We start from the raw sequence: 24,784 nt of genomic DNA, 5'->3' as shown, positions 1-24,784 counted from the left end.
GTCATCAAAGAGAAGACAAAATTTCAAAGATTAACTATTAGCAGTGATTAAAACATTGTGCAGCATACGTAGTATCATCTTTTTTAGTTCTCAACAGATAGGAAGGAACAGTACTGGAGGACAGTAAAGGTTTTCGACTCTAAAGACATGTGGCTCATGCTGCTACTGAAACGGGTCTTCAAGCAAGTTAGTACACATCTACTGAAGGAAATCTCAATAACACAATGAAAGTTCTGCAAAACCACACCTATTCCTGGCAAAGTACAAGAGTCATGAGGGACACAAGCTCAGAGCTACAAACATACCGGAGACGTGGTTAGATAAATGAGTACTGTAGCTTGTAACCTCTTCTAGAGGACTACAAACATTCAGCATACTGAGTATTTAGAAAGGTGCCAGACTTCAGCTCCTGATCCATGGTATTTGCTTTAAAAGTGCTCTACATAAGCAGTCTACCCACAAGACGTGACAGTATGGAGTTTGAGTGCCAATTACATTCTACAAATACTAATGCTTAAGTCCAAATTAACTGAAAATTGACTTAGTTAAAAAGCTGTCTTGGAATTTCAGCTACTTGTGACAGTCTAAATAGAATCCAAACCGAGTACTACAAAGCTGGAAATTTTTTTCAGGAGCTCAGACAAAATTAATCTTGATTACTTTGAAGGTTACCGAATCAAAACCAAACCTTAAAGAAAAAAAACCCTTAAGTTAATTACTTTCAAAAGTACATGCAACTAGAACTGGCATTCTCCAAAGGTCCGTGTGCAGCACAGAAGCCAGTTATGCAAACCAGACTCTTCACACCAACATCATAACACAGCTGCTCCCTTACTACACATTCAGTGATATACACCCATGTTTCTGTGCAGTCCCTACTGCACCGCCTTGCAGGGCAGGTACCTCATCTGGGGCACTTCCTTCCCTTATGGTATAACTTGTCTGAAGCATGGCACCACAGAATGTGGCCAGAAAAAGCTACACCTTCTATTCCCATTCTCTCATAACGGACAATGAAGAGCTGTTCCTACTAATAAACCCCGTTCCACAATTTCCTAGACCTCCTTCTTCTGCTGCCCCTCAGCACTGGTAAAGAATCTTATTATACACTCAACAGTTCTGAATCTCCAACGCATTATATACCTGCACTGTTTGCATACAATCCAATTTTCTCAGGCTATGAATCTTGGGACACTTCACGTCCTACTCCCTTAGTGCATCTCCGTAACTGTACCTTGACATCAGAAAAGTCACTTCTCAGTGCAGCTTCTTAACTCATCTGGTGGACTTTAGGGACTCTAATGTAAGCTGTAAGAGCACAAGTAGAGCCAGAGCTTTAGAATATTGCAAGAAGTGTACAATCTTACCAGGCAGGAGAGGATCTTCAATACATAGCATGGATGGTCTGTATCCATTAGTCATGACTTTCATTATTTCTTCTTTGGCAATATAGGCACCTCCATTTTTTATTCTAATACCAGTTTTCAAGTAGTTAAAATTCCTTCCGTAAAGTTCAAAAAATTCTATCAGAAGCATTCCAAGGTTTTCATCAGCTCTTCTGGCATCAATTCTTGGATGCAGCTGTGACACAGAACAGTTGTTAATTATTAAAAATTAGTGCTTTTCAGACCATAACAAAGTGCAACAAAAAGCTCTCATTTAAACAGCTGAGCATAATCTCTTTACACAAGTCTGAATTGAGTCATTAATTCTTCATGTACTTAAACCACTTTCACATAACCAAGAGGGGGCAGCACTTAAGTAGTATCTGGAAGCCAAAGAATTCCTTCTTCCCTCCTCTTCCAGCTATTTGCGGATTAGTAAATTCTTTTCCCTAAACCAAAGGCAATAAAGAAGTACTGCATACTACATCACAGGTTAGTTAGTAATGGAGTAATATACCTGATTTTTCACAGAAAATCCATTGGTCTTAATGTTTTCACAAGTGGGAGGGAATCTATTTACCCCCATTGGAATACAGTTCTTTTATCAATCCCCCCATGTTATATGTGGTATGCATAATCTATAGCAACATAATCGTTAACAGCAGCAGGATATGTAGGTTTTTCCATTATCACAGCTTCTGAGAGGTGCCTAACACTGTACCTCATCATACTCATACAAAGCTTACTGTCACAAAAATGTACTGGAAGAAGTTATAACTCATTAGCTATTTCATTAGTTACCTACAATATCTACCAGTTTTAAGTATGTCAAAACCTAGCCAACATAATTAAAAAACTTGACTGTTTGATTTCGTAACTTTAATAAACACTGAATTTAACTACTCTGTACATTCAGTATCAACAGCCTAGGACGCAACAAACTTAAACTGCATCCCGGCAGATTTACGAAACACTAGTAAGATGATTCAGGTACTGGAATAGACTGCCCAGGAGGGTAGCATAATCCACATCACAGGCCCTGGTATAGAAAGCAACACACAGCCTCTATGCTGTTCACAAGGCTCCTGCTGCTTTTTCAGTTCACAGTGAACAGAAGTTCTTAGAGGTTTGAGAGGCAGTCTGTAGGAGCTGCCAATGATCAAACAGCTAGAGTCATAAACATAAAGCTGTGCATTGCTAGGGGAATCTAAAGAAACAGCATCCTAACAGAGTGTAAATACAGAAACCAAAATATTTTAAAGAACACAGAAACAAATAAGGAACAGACTTACCTGCAGGAAACTAATTGCCATTAAAATTAGGCTGTAAGAGCTAATTCCACCAGTAAAAACTTCATTCAAGTCCCTCTGAAGGAGGAACTGTTTTAATACTAAAATCAAGTAAGGCAGCAAAGAATATTTCTGCAAAGCAAGATAAGTCACATCAACGAAAATGTCAACATTCCAAAACAAAGAAAGAACTACATAATCTCAATATAGGAAGATTCATCTTCTAATACAAAAACATTATTCAGTAGTGTGCTATAGTGTTTCCACAGGAAGAACTGAAACATGCTTTTTTATTCTAGAATAGACTTCAACCCTTATTTGATCAAACAGCTTACATATCAAATTTATTTCCTCCCCCTAAACAGTAAGATTTTTATATCCTTTTTTGAATGCCAGTGTCACTCATAGTCGAAGTTTTCCATCTAAACAGTACTTTTACTGCAGAGCATAAAAGTAACTTTATTTTAAGTATGTAGCTACAGAAGAATTGGTTTCAGACATTGTTTAGCAAGATAATATTCATAATCAAGCACCACTTAAATTCAAGGTAAGCAAAACTTGAACAGACTTGCTTTAGAAACAAAGTTTAGTACCTATCTGCAGATCTAGATATGACTGTAGAAGTCTGTTCAGTGTACAGGTTTATCCACACAAAACACCTAGCACTCAAAGGCAACACTGAATACACACCAATAGAAAATAAATTAAAACATCCATGTCTAATTAATGAAAATAGTCTTCAGCAATAAATCTTCAAAAGTCTTAAGCCATACCAAAAAAAGTTAGCTAAGCATCTAATGCATCCTTGGTAAGTGGTATAACATTCATTATATAGTTGATACCTTCATGTATTCCTTGATAAATCGAGCTGCCTTCACACCAGTTTCTACGTTAAAACTGATGTCAACTTTCACTTCTGTCTCCTGGTCAGTAAGTTTTATTATTGGTACCTGAAAAGGTTAAAACAAGGTTTTACGAATCCCCAGAAATGCAACGCTGGTGCTATTCTCCACCTTATTCACTTAAGACACATGGATACTATCAGTCCAAATGAATGCAACTATCAAGACAAGAAAACATGTTTTTGAGAAAAGGTAACAACCCTAACTTGACTGACAAGCAAACACTTTTTAGTGAGGTGATTAAAAACACAGGCATGTATGATCACATTAACATATGATCACTCATGTACCATCCCATAGCTATTAGATATCTGCCTTCATAGCTGCAATATCAGCTTTTTGTAAGACAACTAAATTTACTCAATTTAATGACTCACTGCTGTTCATAGGAGTGATTCTACTCTCATAACCTGTGGGAACTGCATTACCCAGCACTGCACCATTCACTTGTTAAACTGACAGAAGACCAGCCTAGCAGAAAAAATAAAGCACTGTGTTGGTTTATCAAGCTGAACTGGTTCACTGCAGAGTCAAATGAAAGCCAGAACGGATCAAAGCAAAGCAGGAGTAGCAGTCTTTCCTCTTCTGGCAGGAATAATTTATTACAGAACTACTGAATATGCAAGTTCAGTCTCACACCACCACCTTGAAGGCAGTATCCTACAAAATGGTCTTACAGTCATAACTTAAAACTTCAGCTGATGGCATTTATTTTAAATTCAACTTCTTGTATTTTTAATCTGAAGTCAAAAACAAAAAAGAGCAGAAGTATAGCATCATTTTATACCAACAGCAGAAGGAATAAAACAAGAAAGGCTGGTAAAATTGATAAGCCTAGCCTAGTGCCATTATCCATCGCTAACTGGTATCACCGATTCTGAAAATCACACCCAAAGATTACCAGAGTTACTGTTATGTACCGCTACTCCAACTGAAGCCATTGGAATCTTCTGGACCTAAAACAGTCACCTTATTTCAGAGACCTGAAAATGCAACAGCTTGCTAATAGAAGTTTGGAATACTCTGCTCCTGGAGAAAACACCACTTGTTCAGTAACAAAAAATTCTCATATTTTAAGTTTTTAGCAGATTCAATGTGATCTGTTAGGCTTACAAGAAAGACGTGAGAGATACTATATATCAGTTTCACAAATTAAATAAAGCTCTTATGTAGCATATTTTGGAAGGGAAAAACAAATGGTAGGCTTGGAACACTTCACTGTCATCAGAAACAAGACAACCTGAAAAATTGGGGTTTCAAGCTAAATAGCTCTAGTTACTGGCCTCTGGCTCAAAGTCCTCTCAAAGGTCAGTGTAAGAACATTATACAAATAGTTAACTTATTTTACTAGATATTTTGCAAATACTGACTTTCAGATCTTTATTGACAACATAAGCATAAAGTATGGCCTTCCAGCAAATACAGTACACAGAATTACCGTTGTCCATGTAAAAAAAACTGTGTCCTATTGTTAAGCACATATACATTCTACTAAAATACTGCACAGAGCAAAATATTGTGCTTAAGAAAACATCATTTGCTTGATGAATTAAGAACACTATTTATCACCAACATCTTAAGGGGTCTGAAAGCTTTTCATTTTGGTATTCCAAAGACTATTACTTACCGTAGCTTTATCAAGTACTTTAATGGAATATGGCTCAGCCACATTGTGTTTTCTTAGTGCTTGCTCCAGCAGCTGTAAGGGGGGCCGTTCCCATTTCCCAAAAACAACTAGATCAATATCACTGGACAAAAAGAACACAGCATGAGATCCATAAGGACTAAAGTATAATACTCTACCAAAAAAAAAAGGTAAAATTGGCATTCTCCATATTACAAGTCCTTCAGGGTGACCATTCTGCAACTTTTAATTTAGGTTCCCCATAAGCTTCCTTTAGTTATGTTAAGTAAGAGATGGTCTAGTTCACTTTAGGACACAAAATAGTATTCTGGTTTCTTGCTTTCAGTTCTCTGATGAGCTCTTTAAGCTCCTCTCCCTTTTACCTTTCTTGCTCCCTCCCCTCTGACTTCCACAGCCTAATCCCATCCCTCATCAACCCACGTTGACAGGAATGTTAATAGTCCAAATAATTTTTATCATTGATCATTATTCACAGAAATTAAACTTCCAGTGCTTTCCTACTGAAAATTTAATTTATGTAAAGACAACATACTCTTTAAGACATAGCTATACAGGTTTTCCACATTCATCTATTAAACCATTTAGCAATATAAACCACTGAAATAAGGCATTTTGCTCCCAAAAAATGGGGAAACACAGCGCTGATAACTCCTCTGACTTTGCACAGTAACTCTGTGACAAGTGACACACTCAGTAATTCACCTTATTTAACAAAACACAATCTTCACACAGGAAATACTAAACATTCAATTTCACTGTATCTTGAAAACAAAGAGCCAAAGACTAACCCCAGACACAAGGAAGAAAAGGAAATTCACCAAAGGGTCAGTAAGTACCTACAACAGTACAATGATATACCAAATACTTATCTCAAATCTGTATGTTCAAGAGCTCTTCCCTTTGTCACATGGGACATTAGGGCAAAATTTTACTGGAAGTTTGATAAGTTTACACATTCCAGTCTAAATTCACCTTTAAAATTTACCATTACTCTAAAAGAAGACAAGCTTTACATAAAAGTAAATTATTACTTACCTAGTTGGAAGATAAAGCCCTGTACTAAAGCTGCCAAATATCTGGACCTGAAAAAAACCCAGACCAGTGAAATATCTTGTAATTATGAACACTCACATCATTTCACTTTCACAAGACTTAAGATTTTTCTAGACCTGTTAAGGATATAGCCCAGTAAAAAAAGTTATTGAACTTACTTTACTACATACTCTGTTAAGCCTCAACAAATACACTTTCTCTTATAGATGCAACTTTACAGGAAATCGTATTTTTTTTGAACATACAACGACCACCAATCCTGCTAGCAGCAGAGCATAAACTTTTGAAACAAGTCCTTTTCACTATTAATTTCTAGTTTGACAGAAGTTGTTATAATTTTCCTTCCTTCCTGCTCCCTTCTTTACTTGTAGGACAGCTTCACTGAAATTAGAAGAGTTTAAAGGAAATATTTTTCCAAACTTTTTTTGTTTAAAACCCAGCAAATGTATCTAAACATATAATTCAGAGAAACATGAATTTTACTGTAAAGATGACCATGAAATTGTGGTATGTGTTTGTGCGTGGAAAAGAAGGTATGCTGAAGAGACATTCACAGTCCGCATCAAATACTTTTAGCATGCTTCCAATCTAGAGAGCTGAGACATTCTTCCCCCTCTGCTACAATAGAGCAAAATGTACAAGTCCACATCCTTGAAGTGACCTATAAAAAGGCTGGGCAACACTGGCCCATTTCAGTGTTTATACCTGTTCCCACAAGCTAGAACAGTGTTATTACTATGGAAAATTGCAGGTAAGGATGAAGCAGATGACCTTTACAGTATCTTTAGCTCAGCGCTGTGGCCACAGGCCTCACTCTGTGATGGAAGCCTTTGAAATCACTTTGTTCTGAAACGTTTTTCTGCTTGTTAATGACAACGCTACTATCTCGTATTCAGAAAGGTGATGCTAGAGATACAGTTTACATTAAATTCCTTATGGATGTTCTTTGTTTGGAGGAAACATACTCTCTGGGTAATAAAGGGTTTGAAATACAACAACTGTCGTCACAAGATATCTCAGGAAGTCAAGTCCAATTTTCCCACTAAATCAGGGCTAAATTAATTCCCTGAATGTCAAATTTGTGAAGTCAAAAAATATTCTGGGGTTTTTAACTGTTTTTTTGTAAGACACTTGTACTTACAAGCCAGGAGTCCTTGCAGAAACAGATACGTAGGTAGTCAGTCTCACTTTAATATACAAAAGGAATATTAAAGTGACAAAGAGACAAATTTCCTAAGCTTTTACTTTAAGAAGTGCACTTCCTGAAGTGGACAGTTTTCACATCCCCAGTTCCCAAAACGAAAAGAATTATCAGTGTCTTCATTAACCTGAAATCTAGGTTTCAAATTTCCTCTTTTTAAAATAAACTGTCAAGTACTGCAAGAGCTGTAATATCAAGTCAATTGGCTTAAGATTGAAGTCTTATCTATTCATTTCTAAAACACAGAAAGATAATAGCCAGGTTAAGTGAACCGAGCTCTACAATTTACTGGAGAAGCAAATCAACACTTGAGTTACACTCACATCAGCTGTAGGCCAAAGATCTTTGATGACCGTTTCTATTCTTTTCACCACTTCTCTTCTCATAGCTGCTTCTTCAGGACGAGGGGACATGAAGTCATAGAAGTCAATTATTTCTTCATGTAGTCTAAAGGAGAAAGTAGCACCAGTTATAATGATGATTTAACTATTACAATAAATTTCAACAAAAACAGGCCACAGGCTTTATTTAATATCATCGTTTAACAAAAATCAGCAGTACTTTCAAGAAAGGTGAATGCCACAGTAATAAGGCTTTCATATGGGAAACTGGAGGGTTCAGGCAGACATATTCATATTGATTTTCAAGGCAGCACCTCACAGTAACATCAACGATACCTACACATCAGCCCTCAACATACTACCAGAATGCTAAAGACCTCAAAAGACACAGGATGCAAAAAACAGTAGATATTTACTAACTTTCTTACTGGCTCAACAGCGAAGGTCAAATTCAATTCCTGATTCCCAAAGATTATTTTCCTTAAAAAACAAAGCGTAGTCCTAGAAACTATGCAATAATCCAAATGTGAAGCAGCACAAGACCAATTAAAATCTTCAAGTAGGTTTATTCTTCTAGGGATTTTTTTCTTCTGTGTATGTGGAAGTTTACACAAACTTGGAAACAGGCCACTAGCATTAATGAGTTTTTGTAGAGGGTGATAAAAGGGACATTTGAGTACTCCTTGATGTGAGAATGTCCAGTTTGATAAATGGGGATTCCTCTGACCACTCAAGACCTTTATTAGCCATTCATTCATAGAGAAAGTGACCTTCCAAATGAACTACTCAATGTGAGAAGGGGTTAAATATATTCTCAAGTGTAAAGTACATTAATACCAGTGCCACATGAGGAGTTCTGACACTGGATCTTTACACACCTGTTAAGTCCTTTTGTTTCCCATCTCCCAACCCTATCGAACACTCACTGCCAAATCTGAAAGATCAATTTGAGTTTTGAGGTGAATGTCGTGTTTGCTTTCAATGGTAAAGCATCGAGCCATGCCAAACAAAACCAAAAAAATATAGTTTCTGAAACAGAACAGTAATAACTACTGCTGTGATATTTTACAAAAACATTTTTTGATGTTGACATATCTCTAAGATTCCTAATTCAAGAAACATATTAATTCAACATTGTAGTGAAATCCAAATACTGTCCTAAAAAAAAAAAAAAGAAAAAAATCAGGTTCAATCCTTAGTTAGCATACTTAGACTTTCAAAAGGAAAATTTTATACATCGTTAGAACTCGTAATTCTTCCCCTGAGACTTTTGCAACTCATTTTCGTAGAGAATTCCCACTCTAACAGATAGCCTCCAACTGACCACGTGCCCAATTTTTAAGTGTCAGGATTCCGTTCTATACACAAAGAAATTTTATAGCAGCAAAGCACTAAGATATTTCTAAAAAGTATACATATTTACAATTACTGTTTGCCCTTTCTCTTATCTTAAACTGGGCCCGGATCCACAATTGAACATTTAACTACACAGTCAACTTATCAACTAAACTTTTCAATTTGTTGATGAATCTACTTGATATCAAAACTTCAAAGCAAGACAGAAGGTACAAATTAATATGCACCTATTTCATTTTGTTTCTGGAAAGCACGTTTTTTTTTTTCCCCCTCTCCAAGACAAGACCAATGAAGAAAATACCTGAACACACCTAACAGCAGTGGGGCCAAACTAAAGACTTCCCATTGTCCTACTTATAAAAAAAATCAGCAGTAGGCAGATACTGAGTGAAAGCAAAAAAAGACAAAGCAATTATCCAATTCCCTTGCAGCAATCCTTCCAAGCCTCCTGTAATTTTGTTTAGCATACTTTTGGGGTGGATCCCAACCATAATGTGTTTTAGCTCAAAGGACTTTTTCTCCAGTGATTTTTCCAGGTCTTTTTAATCCATTTATGCTTTTGTCATTCATGGCATTCTATGAGAATTTAAATATGCATCAGAATAAAGTAGTGCTATCTTTTAAAGTGCTGCCTGTTCATGATTTTATTTGATGCTCCTTCTTGGGGGAAAAAAAAAATTATTACTGGCAGTTCATCTCCAAACGTAGCACTTCTCAGGCTCTCAATTCATATCCACTTGTCTCTATCCACCAGCAATTTTTCAAGCTAGAAATCCTCATCTGTTTTTCGTTACACAGGAGCAGGTCCAAAGTTTGATCACTGCTAACCTTCTTCAGCTTCTTTTCAGTTGTACCATGTTTTCTGACAGGTGGCCAGAAATCCACAGAGTCAATACATAATTACACCATTCATCCACGACACACATTTGTTTTCATTTTATTGTCCATGTCTTAGCAAAGATTGCTGCTAACTGCTATTTGAGGATATTTGAGCATACAGCTGCTCTTTAAAAGAAACCATTATGAAGGAGCTTCAAGGTGTTTTCTGAACAATAACCACCAACATAAAGCCCACCCACTGGGTATATTCAGCCTGAATTATTTTTCTTCAGATTTATGATTCCATATTTACTAGAATTTAATTTTATCAGAAATTTTATAACCTAATGAACATTGAACTCCCACTGCAACTGTCTGCAGTCAGCTCTAGCTTTCTATTATCCTTTCTATCCTTTTCTCATTCATTTCTTCCCTCCAGGTATTTATGAATATATCGAGCAACAGAGTCTTGAGTAATTCCACAGGTAACCTTCCCTTATTATATAAAGTAAATAGTTTATTCCTTCCTTTGCTTACTTCTAAGCAGTTAAGCCTTAAATGCAGCAAACCTGTGACTGTTCAGTTTTTACAAAGTCTAGAAAAAAGAATCTCAGAAACATTCTTCTGGAAAAAATCCAACAGCTCTGTGTTATCAAACTGATTACATGTATAAGGAAATGAGACCTGTGAGACAACTACTTTTATCAAAGCATGCACTAACCCCTTTCTTTATTCACTCAAAAGTTCTGGTTTGTTATGGTATCAACCTCATACCACTGCTCCAGGAAACCCAGACATTCCTGAAAAAAACAATATGTTTACAGTAGCCATCCCATATTAGGGAAGGAGGAGAATAAAAGGGGTCTCAGTTCCCCTGCACACTGCAGCCTCTACCATTCACAGCATAGTCTTTCAAAAGCAGTCCCCAGTGTGTCAGCAAGGCCAGAAAAACAGCAAGAACACGAGCACTCTCTCACTTCAATGCCCCACTGAACTTCTGTTCAGATGATTAACACTGTCGCAATTCTTAATCGTATCATGAAAGACTCAAAAGAATACCACCCATCACTAGTCTATATTTCCTTCATCTACTTTTTAAGAAGTCGGCTTCATATTTTCTACCTTGCAGGGACAAGGCAGCACTTCATTTAACGCTTCAGTTTGCATGGGACAACAGCGCGAGAGCTAGAAAATCAAAACTCATTTAAAGTTCAAACCATATGCCATTGTTTCATGGTTAAGTTCCTCTGGAATTCTTCAGCACATACCTCTAGAACATGGCTGTACAATAGTATTATTCTGCCGATGGATTTAAACATTCCTTACTGAAATTTAAAATGACAGTTGCCTGGAGTCAAAGAAAGTTCTGGTGAGAAGTCTCTTAAGCCCTTCTCTCACAAAAAGCAATACAATTAGTTCACTTCATTTTAACTACACGATCTGATTTCTCCTGGGTGCCCTTTCATGTCTCTTTCTATGAGTCCTAGTGACTCTACCAAGTTTCTTGCTTTTGATGTGCAAGGTTTTCACATTTTAATTCACTTAGCAAACCAGTTCTCAAACCTTCTGTCTTAACAGACTTTTTTGTTCGCTCTTTCCAGTTTTCCTTAATTCAACAGCTTCTGCTTCTCAGAGAACACCATCTTCCTGGTCTACATCCTTCTGGATACGAGCCAATGCTATCTTCACCGTCAGCTTATGACAACACAAACATCTTAATACAGCATTTTCAAGCATTTTACCCTTTTGGCTTCCAACTGAAGAAGATTCTTAAGACTGAGATGCTTTTTTTAAAGTTTAGTATTACTGTAGTTTACACTTTTCTAAACATCTTTGCTCAAAGTTACTGGAACAGTCACAAAAAAGCATCTCTGTTATACATAAAACAAGATGCTGTATGCTGCTCGGGACTAAGAGTAACTTCTCTACTAGCTGAAGGAATAATTTGGCATCTGAAAAAAAAAAACAGATCACAACAGGATATTCACTCAGCCAATACAGGTACAGTTTTCAGTTAAGTATTTTGCCCATTTAGCCTCTATGATCTTCACGAGCATTTGTTACTTCTTAAGTCATGACTGTGACAGTATCTTAATCATTAGGAACAGAATTTCAATTTGCAGCACACTATGTACATGCAGATACAAGTAACATCTTAACTCTTTTTCTGTTTTAAAGAGAACTTCCTTCAACATCTAGCACGAGCCAATTTTCTCAAAGAATTTGGGCTCCAGCAGCATCCCAACACCTAGCTATCTTCTATCATATTTTAAGATGCCTTTTATAGTACTTTCCTAGCAAAGGCAGGCATTTTAATTAACTTTTTTACAAGGCATTTTCACTGTATTTATAGAAACACTGGGAACAAAACTTGGTGAGTTATAACTGCACTCTTAATGCAAGGTAGAAAAGATCAGAATGCAAGGATGCAGAATAGAGGCTGGTTGCACTTGCTACACTATTCAGCTTGCTAATTTGAACAGCCTGAAGGAACCTACCATTCACTAACGCTATTACTGCTAAGCACAGTAAACATCTGCCGCTTACAGGCTGAACTATGCAACGGAACTGACACCTTTTGTTTACCAAAAAAATAGCCCTTTTAGTGTTTTAGGAAAGGCAGACACACTTCTAGTCTTCAGGTTAAAATAATACTCAGGAGACATACTCAGACTTTTCCAATGTTTTTCCTTAAAGGCAGGTTTCTAAGAAAGGAGATCCTTTAGTTTACTCATCACTTACTGTATCTACAACTATTATTATATATAACACTGACTTGATACCTCAACCCAACAAAATGAAATTCTCAAACAGCATCAGCAAACTAGAAGGTGAATGAAAAGCTACAGACACTTTGTTCCCTCAAGTAAGCACCCTGTTACCTTTCAACATCATGTCTACGCTACAAAACACGTTAATTTATTTGAAAGGAACACATAGAAACATGACTGTATCATTTACATGGAACAACTCATTCTTTTTAAAAACATACTCATTCTAGTAAGTAAAGAATATTTTTCTAACTGAAAAGTCTAACACATCAGACAAGAATCCTTATTAAAATGAAAGAATAGATCCCACAGTTAAAGCATGCGGGTGAAACACTAGGGGTGAGTAGGAAAGTAAAGGAAGGTAAAGAAATGGGAAGGCACAGGCAGCATTTCAACAGAAGCTTTGTTGAAATAAAGGTTACAAATAATAGGACACGTTCTCTCAATGAAATGTGAGCCCTGAAACATGCCTGACAACTGTGCTTTCTCGAGATTAAATGGTGAAAGGCCCAGCAGCCACTGTGCATATTTCAGAAATCTGTTGAACTGTATCTTCACCTACAACTACCACAAAGCACAGCTGCATTACTGTGGAAATGCAGGTGGAATCTTACACTACAACAATCAAATGCATTCAACAGTTGAAACCAGCACTGCAGTTTGGGAACACAGTTTAGGAAAATAAGGGAGAATATGTATGTATGATTGAAAGCAATAGTATATTCTGAGATACAGACTTTTCCCAATATGATCTAAAATTAAGACATCTGCAAATGTAGAAAAAATAGAACTATGACCAAGAAGGAGATGAACAACTTATTCTTCTCTTCCCATCCCACTCACATCATCTATCAGATGCCTTCACTTTTGTATACCAGTCCCCCTCACTACCAGTAACGCTCAGGTAGCAGTGCTCTATGCAATGTTCTAGGCTTACAGATGAGAGGAACTATGAAAACACAGTGCCACGTTCACAGACTATACTGCCACACCAAATTAGTCTCATATTACTACGTAATTCAGACAGCAATTATCTTTGTCACTGTAACTGTATGGAAGGCAGCAAATTCAAAGATTGGCAGAATAAAATAAAAAAAAAAATCTCAACTATATGGAACTTATCAGAGCTGTGAAATGTTTTACACGTAGGTATCCTAAATAGTAAACTCAAAATAAGAATCGAGCTTACTTTGCAAGTTAGCTACTAAAAAAAGAATGGAAGACAAAAAGTACTTTTTTTTCTCATCCATAGATCAAAGAGGGTAGTTTACAAAATATATTGTACCTTTTCCACAAGAAATCATATTGTTCATATTTCCTCTCTAAGCTTTCTCTTTGCCCCACACTCTTGCAAGTCAGAGCCAGTCCTAATTTTAGCTTGAGTTTCTTGCCAATTAAATTTTACCTCAGGAGCACTTCACAGTTCACATACTCAAGAAACTAAGCTTCTTGGATTGATTTACACTGCAAATTTCCAGCCTTAAGTAACAGAATTTGTTTGCATTTTGGAAGAGAAAAAGAATCCAAAACCAATCTATTTTTGCAAAGTATGTCAGCTGAACCGATCCCCTCATTAATGGCTGGATGTACTTTGAAAAAGCTGCATAATAAAAATCTAGAAGAGAAACTGATATATCTCTCCAAGTCAATACATGGCAAAATAGACCCACTACATAAGCTTCTGAACAGCTGTACGTTACTTGTGAAGCCCAGCAGAACTTCACCACACCATCAAGAAAACATCACATAATTATTTTGTTGCATCAGTGAAGGAGCATACCATATGTTAAACCTTGGAACTGAATCAGCCAATATTCACTATGCCAATAAATAAAACCGCTAAACACTGAAATTCCTGTCTTAATACTATTCTTTTCCAAATGCCCCAAGATAGCAAGTGATTAAAATCCCAGACATGTCAGAAAGGTTGCAACAGCAGAAACACATTAGCTATGAGAGACTAATTATGCCTATGTAGATCAGGTGCGCACTACACCAGGTTAGCCACTGAAACATTTAAGAGGAGATGCAACTCTTGACATAATCTCAAGCAGCAGAGTCTAATTCAAAAAGCATCCATCAAAGCACCACTGGCGGCAAACCCTGCACATTCAACATCAGTATCTCTGCAAAGCAGCAAAAGCTAGAAAAGCATTTTCTGGATTTAAGGACTGCTGCAGTTCACCACATTAAAGAGGAAGCTTCTTAATTTAAGAATCTCACCCAAAAGAATAAGGTGTTTCAGAGGCTATTAAAGATACCACACTGGTTGTTTAGCAAAAGCTTGCATCACTAATCAGATTTTAGGGAAAAAAGAGCTACTACCTTGTCACAGGATTCCATCAGAAGACATTTTCGGAAACCCTGAAGTCATGTACAAAGCAAGAAAAGAGGATTGCAACATTAAAAATATCAAAAAGGATTATGAGGAACAACTTAACAAGATGCAAACCTATGCTTGAGAAAGGATAAACTAGCTCAGAAGCCCAAAAATCTGCTTCTGTTAAGTGAATTAAATGATCAGAACAGAGAAAGTTAAGCGATCACAATGCATGACAAGTAGAGAAATGAGTATTTTTCTTTTTTAATCCCTCAGAGGTTTCGCTGATCCCTAACTATACAGGGAGAACTTGTCCCAGACCAACTTTTTAGTAGAAAATACTTCACAGGAAAATCTATTCTTGGTAATTTGGTATGCACCAAAAGCAGTACTCACTTGATACTGCATTTATATCAGAAGAATATTAAGCAGCAATCTTTTTTTTTTAATTTAAAAGCATTAGTTTTGACAATCCTAATAGTCAAACTACTCAAAAGTAGAATCAATGCAACACATGAATAGTTATGATTATATCAAGATGTCAACATAGCTTTCGTAAATAGAGGTAGTTTCTTAAAGAAAACCATTAGGAATGATTTGCAAGAATCAGTCAACCACAAAGGAAATCCTGTTATCTACTTGGATTTCCAAACAGCATTTGATAATGGTCCACATGTCCTTATGAAGTAACTAAGCTGACATGGGATGAGAGGGAAGACCTTCACATAGATAAAGAACTGTTTTAAGCAGGAAAAAAAAAAAGGAGATGGAACTCTTAGTTTGCATGTTAAAGGAAGGTAACCAGTGAAGCCCTAAAGTGCCCTATGCTAATCAACATCCTCTTAAGTGATCCAGCCACAGGGACAAATAGTAAAGCTGACAACTCTGAGGCTGCAAGGTTATCTAGAATAAGCCAGCTCAAGAACCACAGATGGATATTAAAATACAGACTGCACAATGAAGTGGCAGGCAGAATTTGAGATAGGATAAATATAAGCACAACAGAGGCATATGAGAAGATTCTGTCTTTACAAAGATGATTGCATCTTTGGGGCTCTGCATCAGCTCTAAACACTGAGGATCAAGATCTTGAAATAAGAATTCTTAAAAGGTCTGTTCAATACTCAGCGGCCATTTAAAATGAACAGGCAAGTCCCACGTTAGCAATCAGGAAACAGAAGTAAAAGATAGAACAAGATAGCCCAAGATGTAGAAATAGTGTGACGCTATCGCGCACAGGTCTGGTTCATTCAAGTCCCAAAGATACAACAGAGCTGTAAAGCGTACAGAGGCGATCAACATCTAGAGGCAGGAAGCAGCTTCAATAGAAGCAATGATTAAACAGTCTAGAAAACAGACAACTGTCAGGTGATTCAATTTTTCCCTTCCCTCTTCCAAGTCAGCTGCAAAGAGCACTCATGGATTACCTCATTAATGCACAGACCTGTGGCTGGCAGCAACTACAACCTTAGTGACAGCCTCAGGACAAAAAAACTGGATCTTTACATAACGCGTAACTTAACTGAGGAACACCTTGCCACAGGACACTGCTGATCCCAGAAGCTCATACCAGATCAAGATGAGATGAGACAAATTCATACATAAAATCCACAATAAGCCTAACAATGCACTGCCTGTAGCCCAGGCAGTCTGAGAACCACAGATCACCAAAATCCAACAGATTATTCCAGGAAACATCGCCACAGGCTCATGTTGATATATTCTCCCAACATTTGGCACTGGCCTCTAATGGTCTCACCCAGTACAGCTGTTTATGTTCTTAGTGCCAATTATCTCTTCTGCCAAAGCCTAACAACTGTGAAAAGCATCATGAAGCTGATGCCAGGATTAAACTGCTCCAAACATGTCCCATTCTCCTTTACGCACAGATGTAAGCACCTGTCATGCAAAGCCTTCTCATGTTTTACTACTGTAGCTCAGCCTTTCTGACCTCTAGTAGTATGTTCTCTCTCAAGTCTACTGCTGCCAAAATACTCCTTTCATTCCATTACCGAAAGCATCGGTCTCTAACTCCACGCTAGGCATCCACTTTACAAGGAAACTTTGAGCTCTACCTAGTCTATTCAACTTAGTTGACCGCAAAAAAGAAATGTTCAGTTCTTTTGACAATTCATCCAGCAGCTACCCTTGAACTCTGCTGTGTACCAGCCTTTAGGCATGAAAACAATCCCTTCAACCACATCGCGATGCTCTCTCAAGTCTCTCTCCAGACATTTACTATGACTAACAGGCAACTAACTATTCCCACTCTCCTCTTTGCATACTACAGTATATACTGCCCAGTTCTGCCCTGATCCTAAAGCCAGATGAAACAAGAACCGCGTGTACATTGCCAGCGCTGCCTGCCTTTTACGTTAAGACCTTCACTTCCGGCGTCTACCTAATATTGCAGATAAAAGACACTAATGATTTAACAGACGAAGCACAGTCCATTGTGTTGATTCTGTATTAGAGCAAGACAGCACTGTTAAGTACAGGGAAGAGTTAGAATATCACCCTCGGGAACCCCTTAAAGCCCTTACAAGTGCTGGACACCCCAGTAAAGGCCTCACAGAGTTTCCAAAGTCTGCATTTTTTCAACTCGGACAAAGTACAAGAAAATAAAACTCGCAAAAGGGGCTGACAGTATGGCATCCCTACACATTAATTTGCACTGTCCAGCTTTGACAGCAGCATAATAAGAAGCAGGGGTTTACAAACATGGAACTAGAGCTATGAAAGGTCCTGAATGCAATGCATTTTTAATAGTGCATTGCACAAAACCCAGTAATTGAATTTAGCTTGGTCAAAGTTCAGCAACAGATCATAAAAGCAGAAAACCCAGTAAGACTGGAATTAGAAATACTTCAGCATACAGGTGAAAAAATAAACAAATCCTAATATAGACTTATTCTATATAGTAACACCATCACATCTGAGTAGGTACAGAAATGAATCTCCGGATATCACTTTTGGTACACAGTATCCTTCAGCTACAAACTGGTGAACACTGAAGCAAGTCTTCTGGGAAAGCATCGTCATAAGCTTACCTTGCTTATGAGAACTCTCCCCAGGTATCTGCTATGGTCACCAGACAATGCTGGCCCGAATCCTCCTTCAGCCTAACCAAAGGTGGAGGTGTTTGTGCTCTACAACAGAACTTTTGCATCATAATCAAGAGATGGTTAAAGACAATAGGTATGGAGGGGCAAAAAATGAATACAGTAAATCATGAGATGCTATGCAATGCTAATTAGTCCAGGCAAAGCACCACTCCAAAGTATCACAACACTTCTGGTATCCACAGTAATCTTCAACAAGCCAGTTCTGTTGTTTCTGCAGAGCACTGTAATGTACCAAGCAGATATGCCAGGTATTTCAGCACTAATCTCATTCAACATCTACAATTAATCTGAAAATTTAGATGACAGTATTACACAGAACAGGCTCATATTGTTAAACATGCCTTAATTCTTTACTTACTTTGTTAACTTCATATTAAGAAGCAGAAGAATTAAATCATCTACAATTTTACACTACTTATAAGTCATTAGATACATCTTAAAAGAAAGTGCCCTAGTAGCTGTGTACCCAAGCAATGCAAACCTAGCAGTAGAGTCTTTAGCAAAAAGTTTAGAACAGCTTGATTCCATATTTTGAAATGCACTTTTAAACTCTCTGGATGTCTAAATTAGTCATATATATTTAAAATACTGACTTAACATAAACAGAAGGTATTGCTACTTTGATGTACAAAGGTGGCAGACCCTAAAATGCTAGATGTAGTTTAAAACCTCTTGAGAGGTTGCTTTACAGTACCAAGAAACCACAGGTAGTTCTGAACATCAGTCACAACAGTTTGAGCTAACCTCATAATATTAAAGGACACTTATCTGCATTGCATCTGAAACCAATCATTTTGTCTTCTCTACTGTGCTGTACTTCTAACCTAAACCCAGGCATTTAAGAATTTACACTATTGCTAGATTAACCACTCTGTTGAAGCATTGGAATAAATACAGCTTCATTCTCCTCACTCCTTACCTTCCAAAAATCTGGAAAAAGATGACACAGATCAATCTAGGGTATCCTAACACATAGCTTTAGGATGAAATCTAATCAAGCATGGCTACTCACACTTGTGTTTTACAAGAGAGAAACTTTCCTTTACAACACAAAGATTGGCATGCTACTGTCATAAGGCAGTAAAAGCAATAGGTGTGAGTCCACTGGAAAAAAGGAATGCTGTACACAGAGCAACAGGCAGCCTTTACAACATAAAGCATTCCTAAATATCACCACACCTACCATCACAAAACTACTGAATGCAATCCATTTGAAAAAAGTGATGATGACTTGCACTGCTACACACCATCTCCAGCTCTGAATGAGGACGCAGAGAGAACACAGTACCATTTCAAAGCATGTAAGCATTTCATCAAAACTACTACTGCAGCCTGGGAGAGGGCAAACAGAGATTTCCCTTCTTAGTCTGTTACCAAAAGACACTACAGTAACACTGTGAGCTACTGCACATCAGTTGGAAATTTCAGCACGTTGTAGAAAAACATTCTTCAGAGAACAACATTCGTGGCAGAGTAAGCTCTAACATTCATGTATAATATGAGCAAAAGAGCATCACTGATCAAGTCCTTCTTCCTATAATCTATGTCCAAAGCAGACTGCAACTGAAGATTGTAAGGAACACATTTTTTTGACAGTTGCTTATGCCAGTTTGACACCACTGAACATGCTCTGTCAATCGACCATCACAGCTATGGAAGTGATGCTCCAAGACTGGGCTGAGAATTCCAAGTAATACCAGGCAACAAATCAGGAACGTAAAAGATCCAGAAGAAACTTCTGTAAGGATCTGTTCCGACACCAGTCTTTTCAGTATTTTGATTTGAAGAGCCAAATAATACACCAGCCTAGTTTCAGGAAAGTGAAGTTAAACTCAACGGAAGTCAGGAATTACTGCAGAAGATAGACGCCTAAAGCCACTCCATCAGTGACAATATTTTTGTTATTTCAATCATGTATGTATTTCATACAAAAATTTCTAACACCGAACAGAAAATTGTTTTAGAATACATGCTTGTCCAAGATTCAGCTTGGGTAACAGAACTCAAAGTTTTAAGCAGAAACTGCTTCTCTCATTTAAGTGTATGGTCTCAATGCTCTCCTTCAGCACTAGTTCCCCACTACTCTACATTTGTAGTTTTGTGAAGCGTAACGATTTGACAAATTAATCATGAGACAGTCTGGAACCACGGGATCACACATGCTGTAGTTACTGGTGTCCCAGTCCTAGCATCATGTAGTAATATAGATCCTTGACAGAAGACCAGGAAACACAGATTCCACTTTCAAAGATATTTAGCCAAGAACTTGTCATTAACTCATCAGCAAAAGAATAACCTGTATTATGGAACTGAACAGTGCAACTGAAGGTTGGCTAAACAATTTTCTTGTGTATGAACTTTTGATAAACTTGTATTTGAGAAGAGGCATAAACTTTATAAGGAAAGCAAACAGAAAAAAAAAAGGGTGGAAGATGAAACATAAGGATATGTGATTGGCTTACGTGCTGCTGGATTTGATTCCGAGGTTTGCTGTAGACTTGCTGGGTGACCTCAGGCAACTCCCTCACCTGCCTGCCTGGAGATCTACCTCAGCAACACTGACTTGTCTAACACAGATAAATTAAAACATTAAGTCAGTGTTCTACTGTATCTCTATGTAAATAAACCAAAGAAATCTAGACTATTTTTAAGATAATATTGGAATTTTAGACATATATCTTATTAGTACAGGACCCAAAGCACCTAGCACATGACATCTCTTAAACATCCAAATCTTAGCTTCCTGTAAGCAATTTTCATTGTCAGTGTCAGTTTGGAATTAAAAAGCAGTACTCACAAGTCTTGTCCTCCCCCAGGAGAAGCTATGGTTTGCAAAATCTGAATTTTAAAAACTTCTTTTAATACTTCTGGATAACTTCAATGCACTCAACACCTAGCAATACCACCCAAAAGAGAAAAGGAAGACACCATCCTTCAGTTCAATCTCTCACTTAAATTTCTCCAGCTCAGAAAGTGCACCCTGTTATCTTTATGTATCTCCCTCTACAAATATGCAGTGCCTTTACTCCATGGGCATCCAAGGGTCTTGGATTTTAAGAGTGCCAGGAAACTATTTTTGAAATGACATCAGAAATCTGCTATGGTCAATCAATGCAGCTAGCACTTTTTCCAAGAATAAAATAACCTTAACATTAGAAAGCAACATTTCCCCTTGACTGAGTGAAATTTGACAGATGAAATACAGAAGCCTCATGGAGCATCCCAGAGGTGTTTTGTTCAAGTTTCATCCCTTCTACATGCCAACCGGACCAAACTGAATACTCAGCCTCACTAACTATCCATTTATATGAGAAAGGTATGGTCACCAATTAGTATAAGCTTCATAAAAGTGTTCTCTTTAGAAAGCCAAGACTTCAGGTATCAGCTGGCTCAATCTGTTCTAGAGATAGAACATCTCCCTCAAAAACATTCTAAGACCACACTGACGTTCATGCTTATTTCAGCCAGAATTGGGCACTTCCCTTTCAGTTGATGTCCCTAACACTCCCCAAAGTAACCAGTCTGCTACGGCCTAAGCAGAGGCATTTAGAAATTAGTGCAAGGGTCGTCTCTGAGCTCCTCTGAAGCCTTCTGTTTCCCCCTTACAATCTGAATTGACCCCTAGGCGGCTGACATGCATCCACCACCTATCTCTGCTCTAACTATTCTAGGTGCCGTTTGATAGGGGCCTGACATCTTCACCTCTACCTACTACAAGGCAAGGCCTAACCCCCTGTATCTATGGGTTCCCAGGCCCTGCCCGCATGGCTGCTCGGGCCAGCAGCCACCCAGCCAGCACAGACCAAGGTGATTTACAAAAGAACACAGTTTCGTGCCCCACCATCCCTTGTCATCACCCTCGCTGCCGCAGCCAGCTCCAGAGGTGTTTGACCCCAACCCACCCGCCCCCCCGTGCCCGGAGGGAGCCGCAGGAGAGGCTGCCGAGGTCCCCCTTTCCTCTCGGGCTGCAGCAGCCCCAAGGGGCCCCGGCTGCTCACCCCTGCACGCCCGGGCTGTATTTTCTGGTCTTCCAGGGTGTGCCGGGGCTCTGCAGTGCTGGCTGAGGCGGCTGCCGCTGCTGGTGGGGGGAGTTGTTGATGGCGACGCCACGGCTGCCGGAGAGCAGGTAATTCATCCCATAGGTGCTGGCTTTATTCTCTCGTTTCCTCCGGCCCGGGTGGTACTGGTGCTGCTGGGGAGAGGCCGGCGGCGGCGGGTGGGGGCTGCGCGCCAGGTGCGGGGGCTGGTGGTGCCCGTTCACACCGTTCACTTTGTTCTCGTGGAAGTTAAAAAACTCCCCGGGTCCGGCCCCGCTGCCCAGCAGCCCGGGAGGAGCCACCGCCGCCGCCCGGGGGCCGCAGGAGGAAGAGGAGGAGCCGCCGCCTCCGCCGCCGCTGCACGATCCCGAGGAGGAGAAGCCGGGGCTCTCGGTGCCGGACTCCACCGACGAGCAGGAGGAGGAGGAGGAAGACACAGAAGGCGACTTCTGCAGCCGCCGCCCTCCCTCGCCGCCGCCGTTGACCGCCGCGGGGCCGGCGGTGGCAGCGGGAACCAGTCCGGTCAGCAGGGCCGGAGGGGAAGGTGAAGGCGAAGGCGGCGAGGAAGAGGAGCAGCAGGCGCCGCCGCCGGGCGCCCCGAGCCGCACGCAGCTGTGTCCGCGGGGCGGGGAGGAGGCGGCGGCGGAGTCCAGCGCCGGGGAGTTAAGGCAGAGGTAGTGCGGAAAGCTGGCGCCGCCCCGGCCCCCCACGCCCTGCGAGGTCTCCCAGATCTGCATCCACAGCGCATTCGCGGGGCCTTTCTGCTCGGGCTGGATCCAGGCCACGCGGGGATCCATCCACGCCCGCCCGCCCGGCCTCCGACCCTCACGGCCCGGCCAGAGCGACGCCGACGCCGCCGCCCCCCGCTCACCGCGCAACCCCTCGCCTCAGCGCGCCGGGCCCGGCAGCGGCGCTAGACACGGGCCGGCTGCAGCGGCATGTGTCGCGGGGAGGGAGGAAGGGCAGAGCCGGGCCGGGCGAGGAGAACGCGGTCCGGGAGGAGCGGAGGCGGCGCAAACTGTACCCGGCCCGGCGGCTGCCCGGAGCGCTCCCCCTCGCCGTTCCAATGTGGCGTCCCCCTCGCCCGGGCCAGAACCGGCACTGCGCATGCGCCGCAGATTTTAAACCTGCACGGGAAGACGGCCGCCCTAGCAACCGCGCATGCGCGCTTGCCGCCCCCGGAGGGGCGGGACCAGGCCCCGCTGGGGCCGGCGGGAGGAAAAAGGACGTTGGCACGGCTTCCCCCCGCATGCGCGGCCGATGGGGGCCTCGGAAGGGTTCGGAAAGCTTCGTAAAGTTTGGAAAGGGTTCGGAAACTCTCGGGTGAGAGGAGGGGGGGGCTCGGCGTCCGCCGCGCCTGCGCGCGAGCGGCTCTCCCGCACCGTTGGTGGTGGCTGGCGGGCCCTTGCTGGGCCCCGGTTGCCGCTGGTGAGGGAGAGAGGGGAGACAGTGGTGCCGGCGGGCCCTGCCAACACGGTCCCGGCTGGCGGGAGCCTGTACTAGGTCGTGGACGCTAACGGCTAGAGCAGCCGGGGCCCAGCGGCGGTTTGTTCGCGAGGACCTGCGTCTCCTCCCTCCGTTCCGGGGCTCGTCCCCCGTGGAGAGGCGTAGCCCTGCTCCCACAGAAATAGAAGGGTGAATTTTTGAGGGGTAACTGAGATGAGAAAAGCGAGCGCGCCGGCAGAGCTTCTGCGAGAGGGGCTGAATGGTTGGCAGGGCGGGGACTGAGCGGGGCCACGCTGACCCTTGGGAGGACAGGGGAGGCCCGGGGCGGGCGGGCTGTGCGTGCAAAGGGAAGCACGCCGTTCGTAAGCAAGGGGAGGCTCTCCCGCTTGTCGTTCTAGCACCAAGAAAGCACCGTGAAGTGCTGTGTTTCTGCTGGCTACTTAGTTTTTTACTGGGCTTGAATCTCAGGGGCTTGGTGCCTGTTCCAGGGCGTGTCTCTAATGGATGGGTTTCATGTGTGGTGATCGCTGTTGAAGTGGGATCAAATTTGGATACTCTGTGTTTCTTCTCTGGCCTACAGATAGGCTTGAACAGCCAGCTTTCCAGAATGATGTCCACAACTGTTCTCTTTCTAATCCAGTGATCTGGTCTTTTCCTTGAGCAGCTTCAGCATGCATATGGATCAAGTGTTCTCTCACCAGCATACCCCAGAGTCTCCAGTGGTCCAGGAATCACTACTCAGTTGGATACCTGACTGCAGAACAGCAGAGAGAAGGGTTGTACATGCATAATGACAAATAGTATCAGGGGAATCCCAGTTACAGTAGGCCTCCTGTGCAGTTGTGTGGTATGTCTTAGGTGATCTAGCAACTTACTGCCACAGAAGAAGAGAAAAGGAGAGATCCGACTCTCAGTAACCCTGCTACTCCCTTTTCCCGCTCTCTTGCACAAGCTCTGATGTTGATCGGTGAGACAATTTAACTTGTTAATTCAGCAGAAAACTGCACTAGGAAGAAAAGTAATAGTTTATTTTGAATGAGCTTATTTTGTGGTTGGAGTTGGCACTAAGGAGGGGGTTGGAGAGAAGATGAGAC

At 40.7% G+C, this 24,784-nt stretch overlaps 1 protein-coding gene across 11 annotated transcripts in view; it reads right to left on the bottom strand.

Moving 5' to 3' along the window:
• TENT4A (terminal nucleotidyltransferase 4A) overlaps window positions 1-23,330 on the bottom strand; it is a 61,866-nt gene extending 38,536 nt beyond the window's left edge. For 5 of the 11 annotated variants that reach the window (XR_008464674.1, XM_054189935.1, XM_054189937.1 and 2 more), the window contains exons 1-7: window positions 22,206-23,328; window positions 7,799-7,922; window positions 6,257-6,303; window positions 5,204-5,324; window positions 3,517-3,624; window positions 2,678-2,806; window positions 1,368-1,581 (exon numbers count right to left, since the gene is read on the bottom strand). Coding sequence is in view for 10 of the 11 variants with exons in the window: in XM_054189935.1 (XP_054045910.1) it covers window positions 1,368-1,581; window positions 2,678-2,806; window positions 3,517-3,624; window positions 5,204-5,324; window positions 6,257-6,303; window positions 7,799-7,922; window positions 22,206-23,041 (1,579 nt within the window). In the remaining variant the exon portion in view is untranslated. Of the gene's footprint in view, window positions 1-1,367; window positions 1,582-2,677; window positions 2,807-3,516; window positions 3,625-5,203; window positions 5,325-6,256; window positions 6,304-7,798; window positions 7,923-22,205 lie in introns of all 11 variants that reach the window. The other 6 variants (XM_054189931.1, XM_054189934.1, XM_054189933.1 and 3 more) reach the window with 2 other exon arrangements.
• Window positions 23,331-24,784: the final 1,454 nt, after the last annotated feature.

Source organism: Rissa tridactyla, chromosome 2 (assembly GCF_028500815.1).
Source record: "Rissa tridactyla isolate bRisTri1 chromosome 2, bRisTri1.patW.cur.20221130, whole genome shotgun sequence".
NCBI classification, from domain to species: Eukaryota; Metazoa; Chordata; class Aves; order Charadriiformes; family Laridae; genus Rissa; species Rissa tridactyla.
This window is presented reverse-complemented; position numbering and strand designations above follow the sequence as displayed.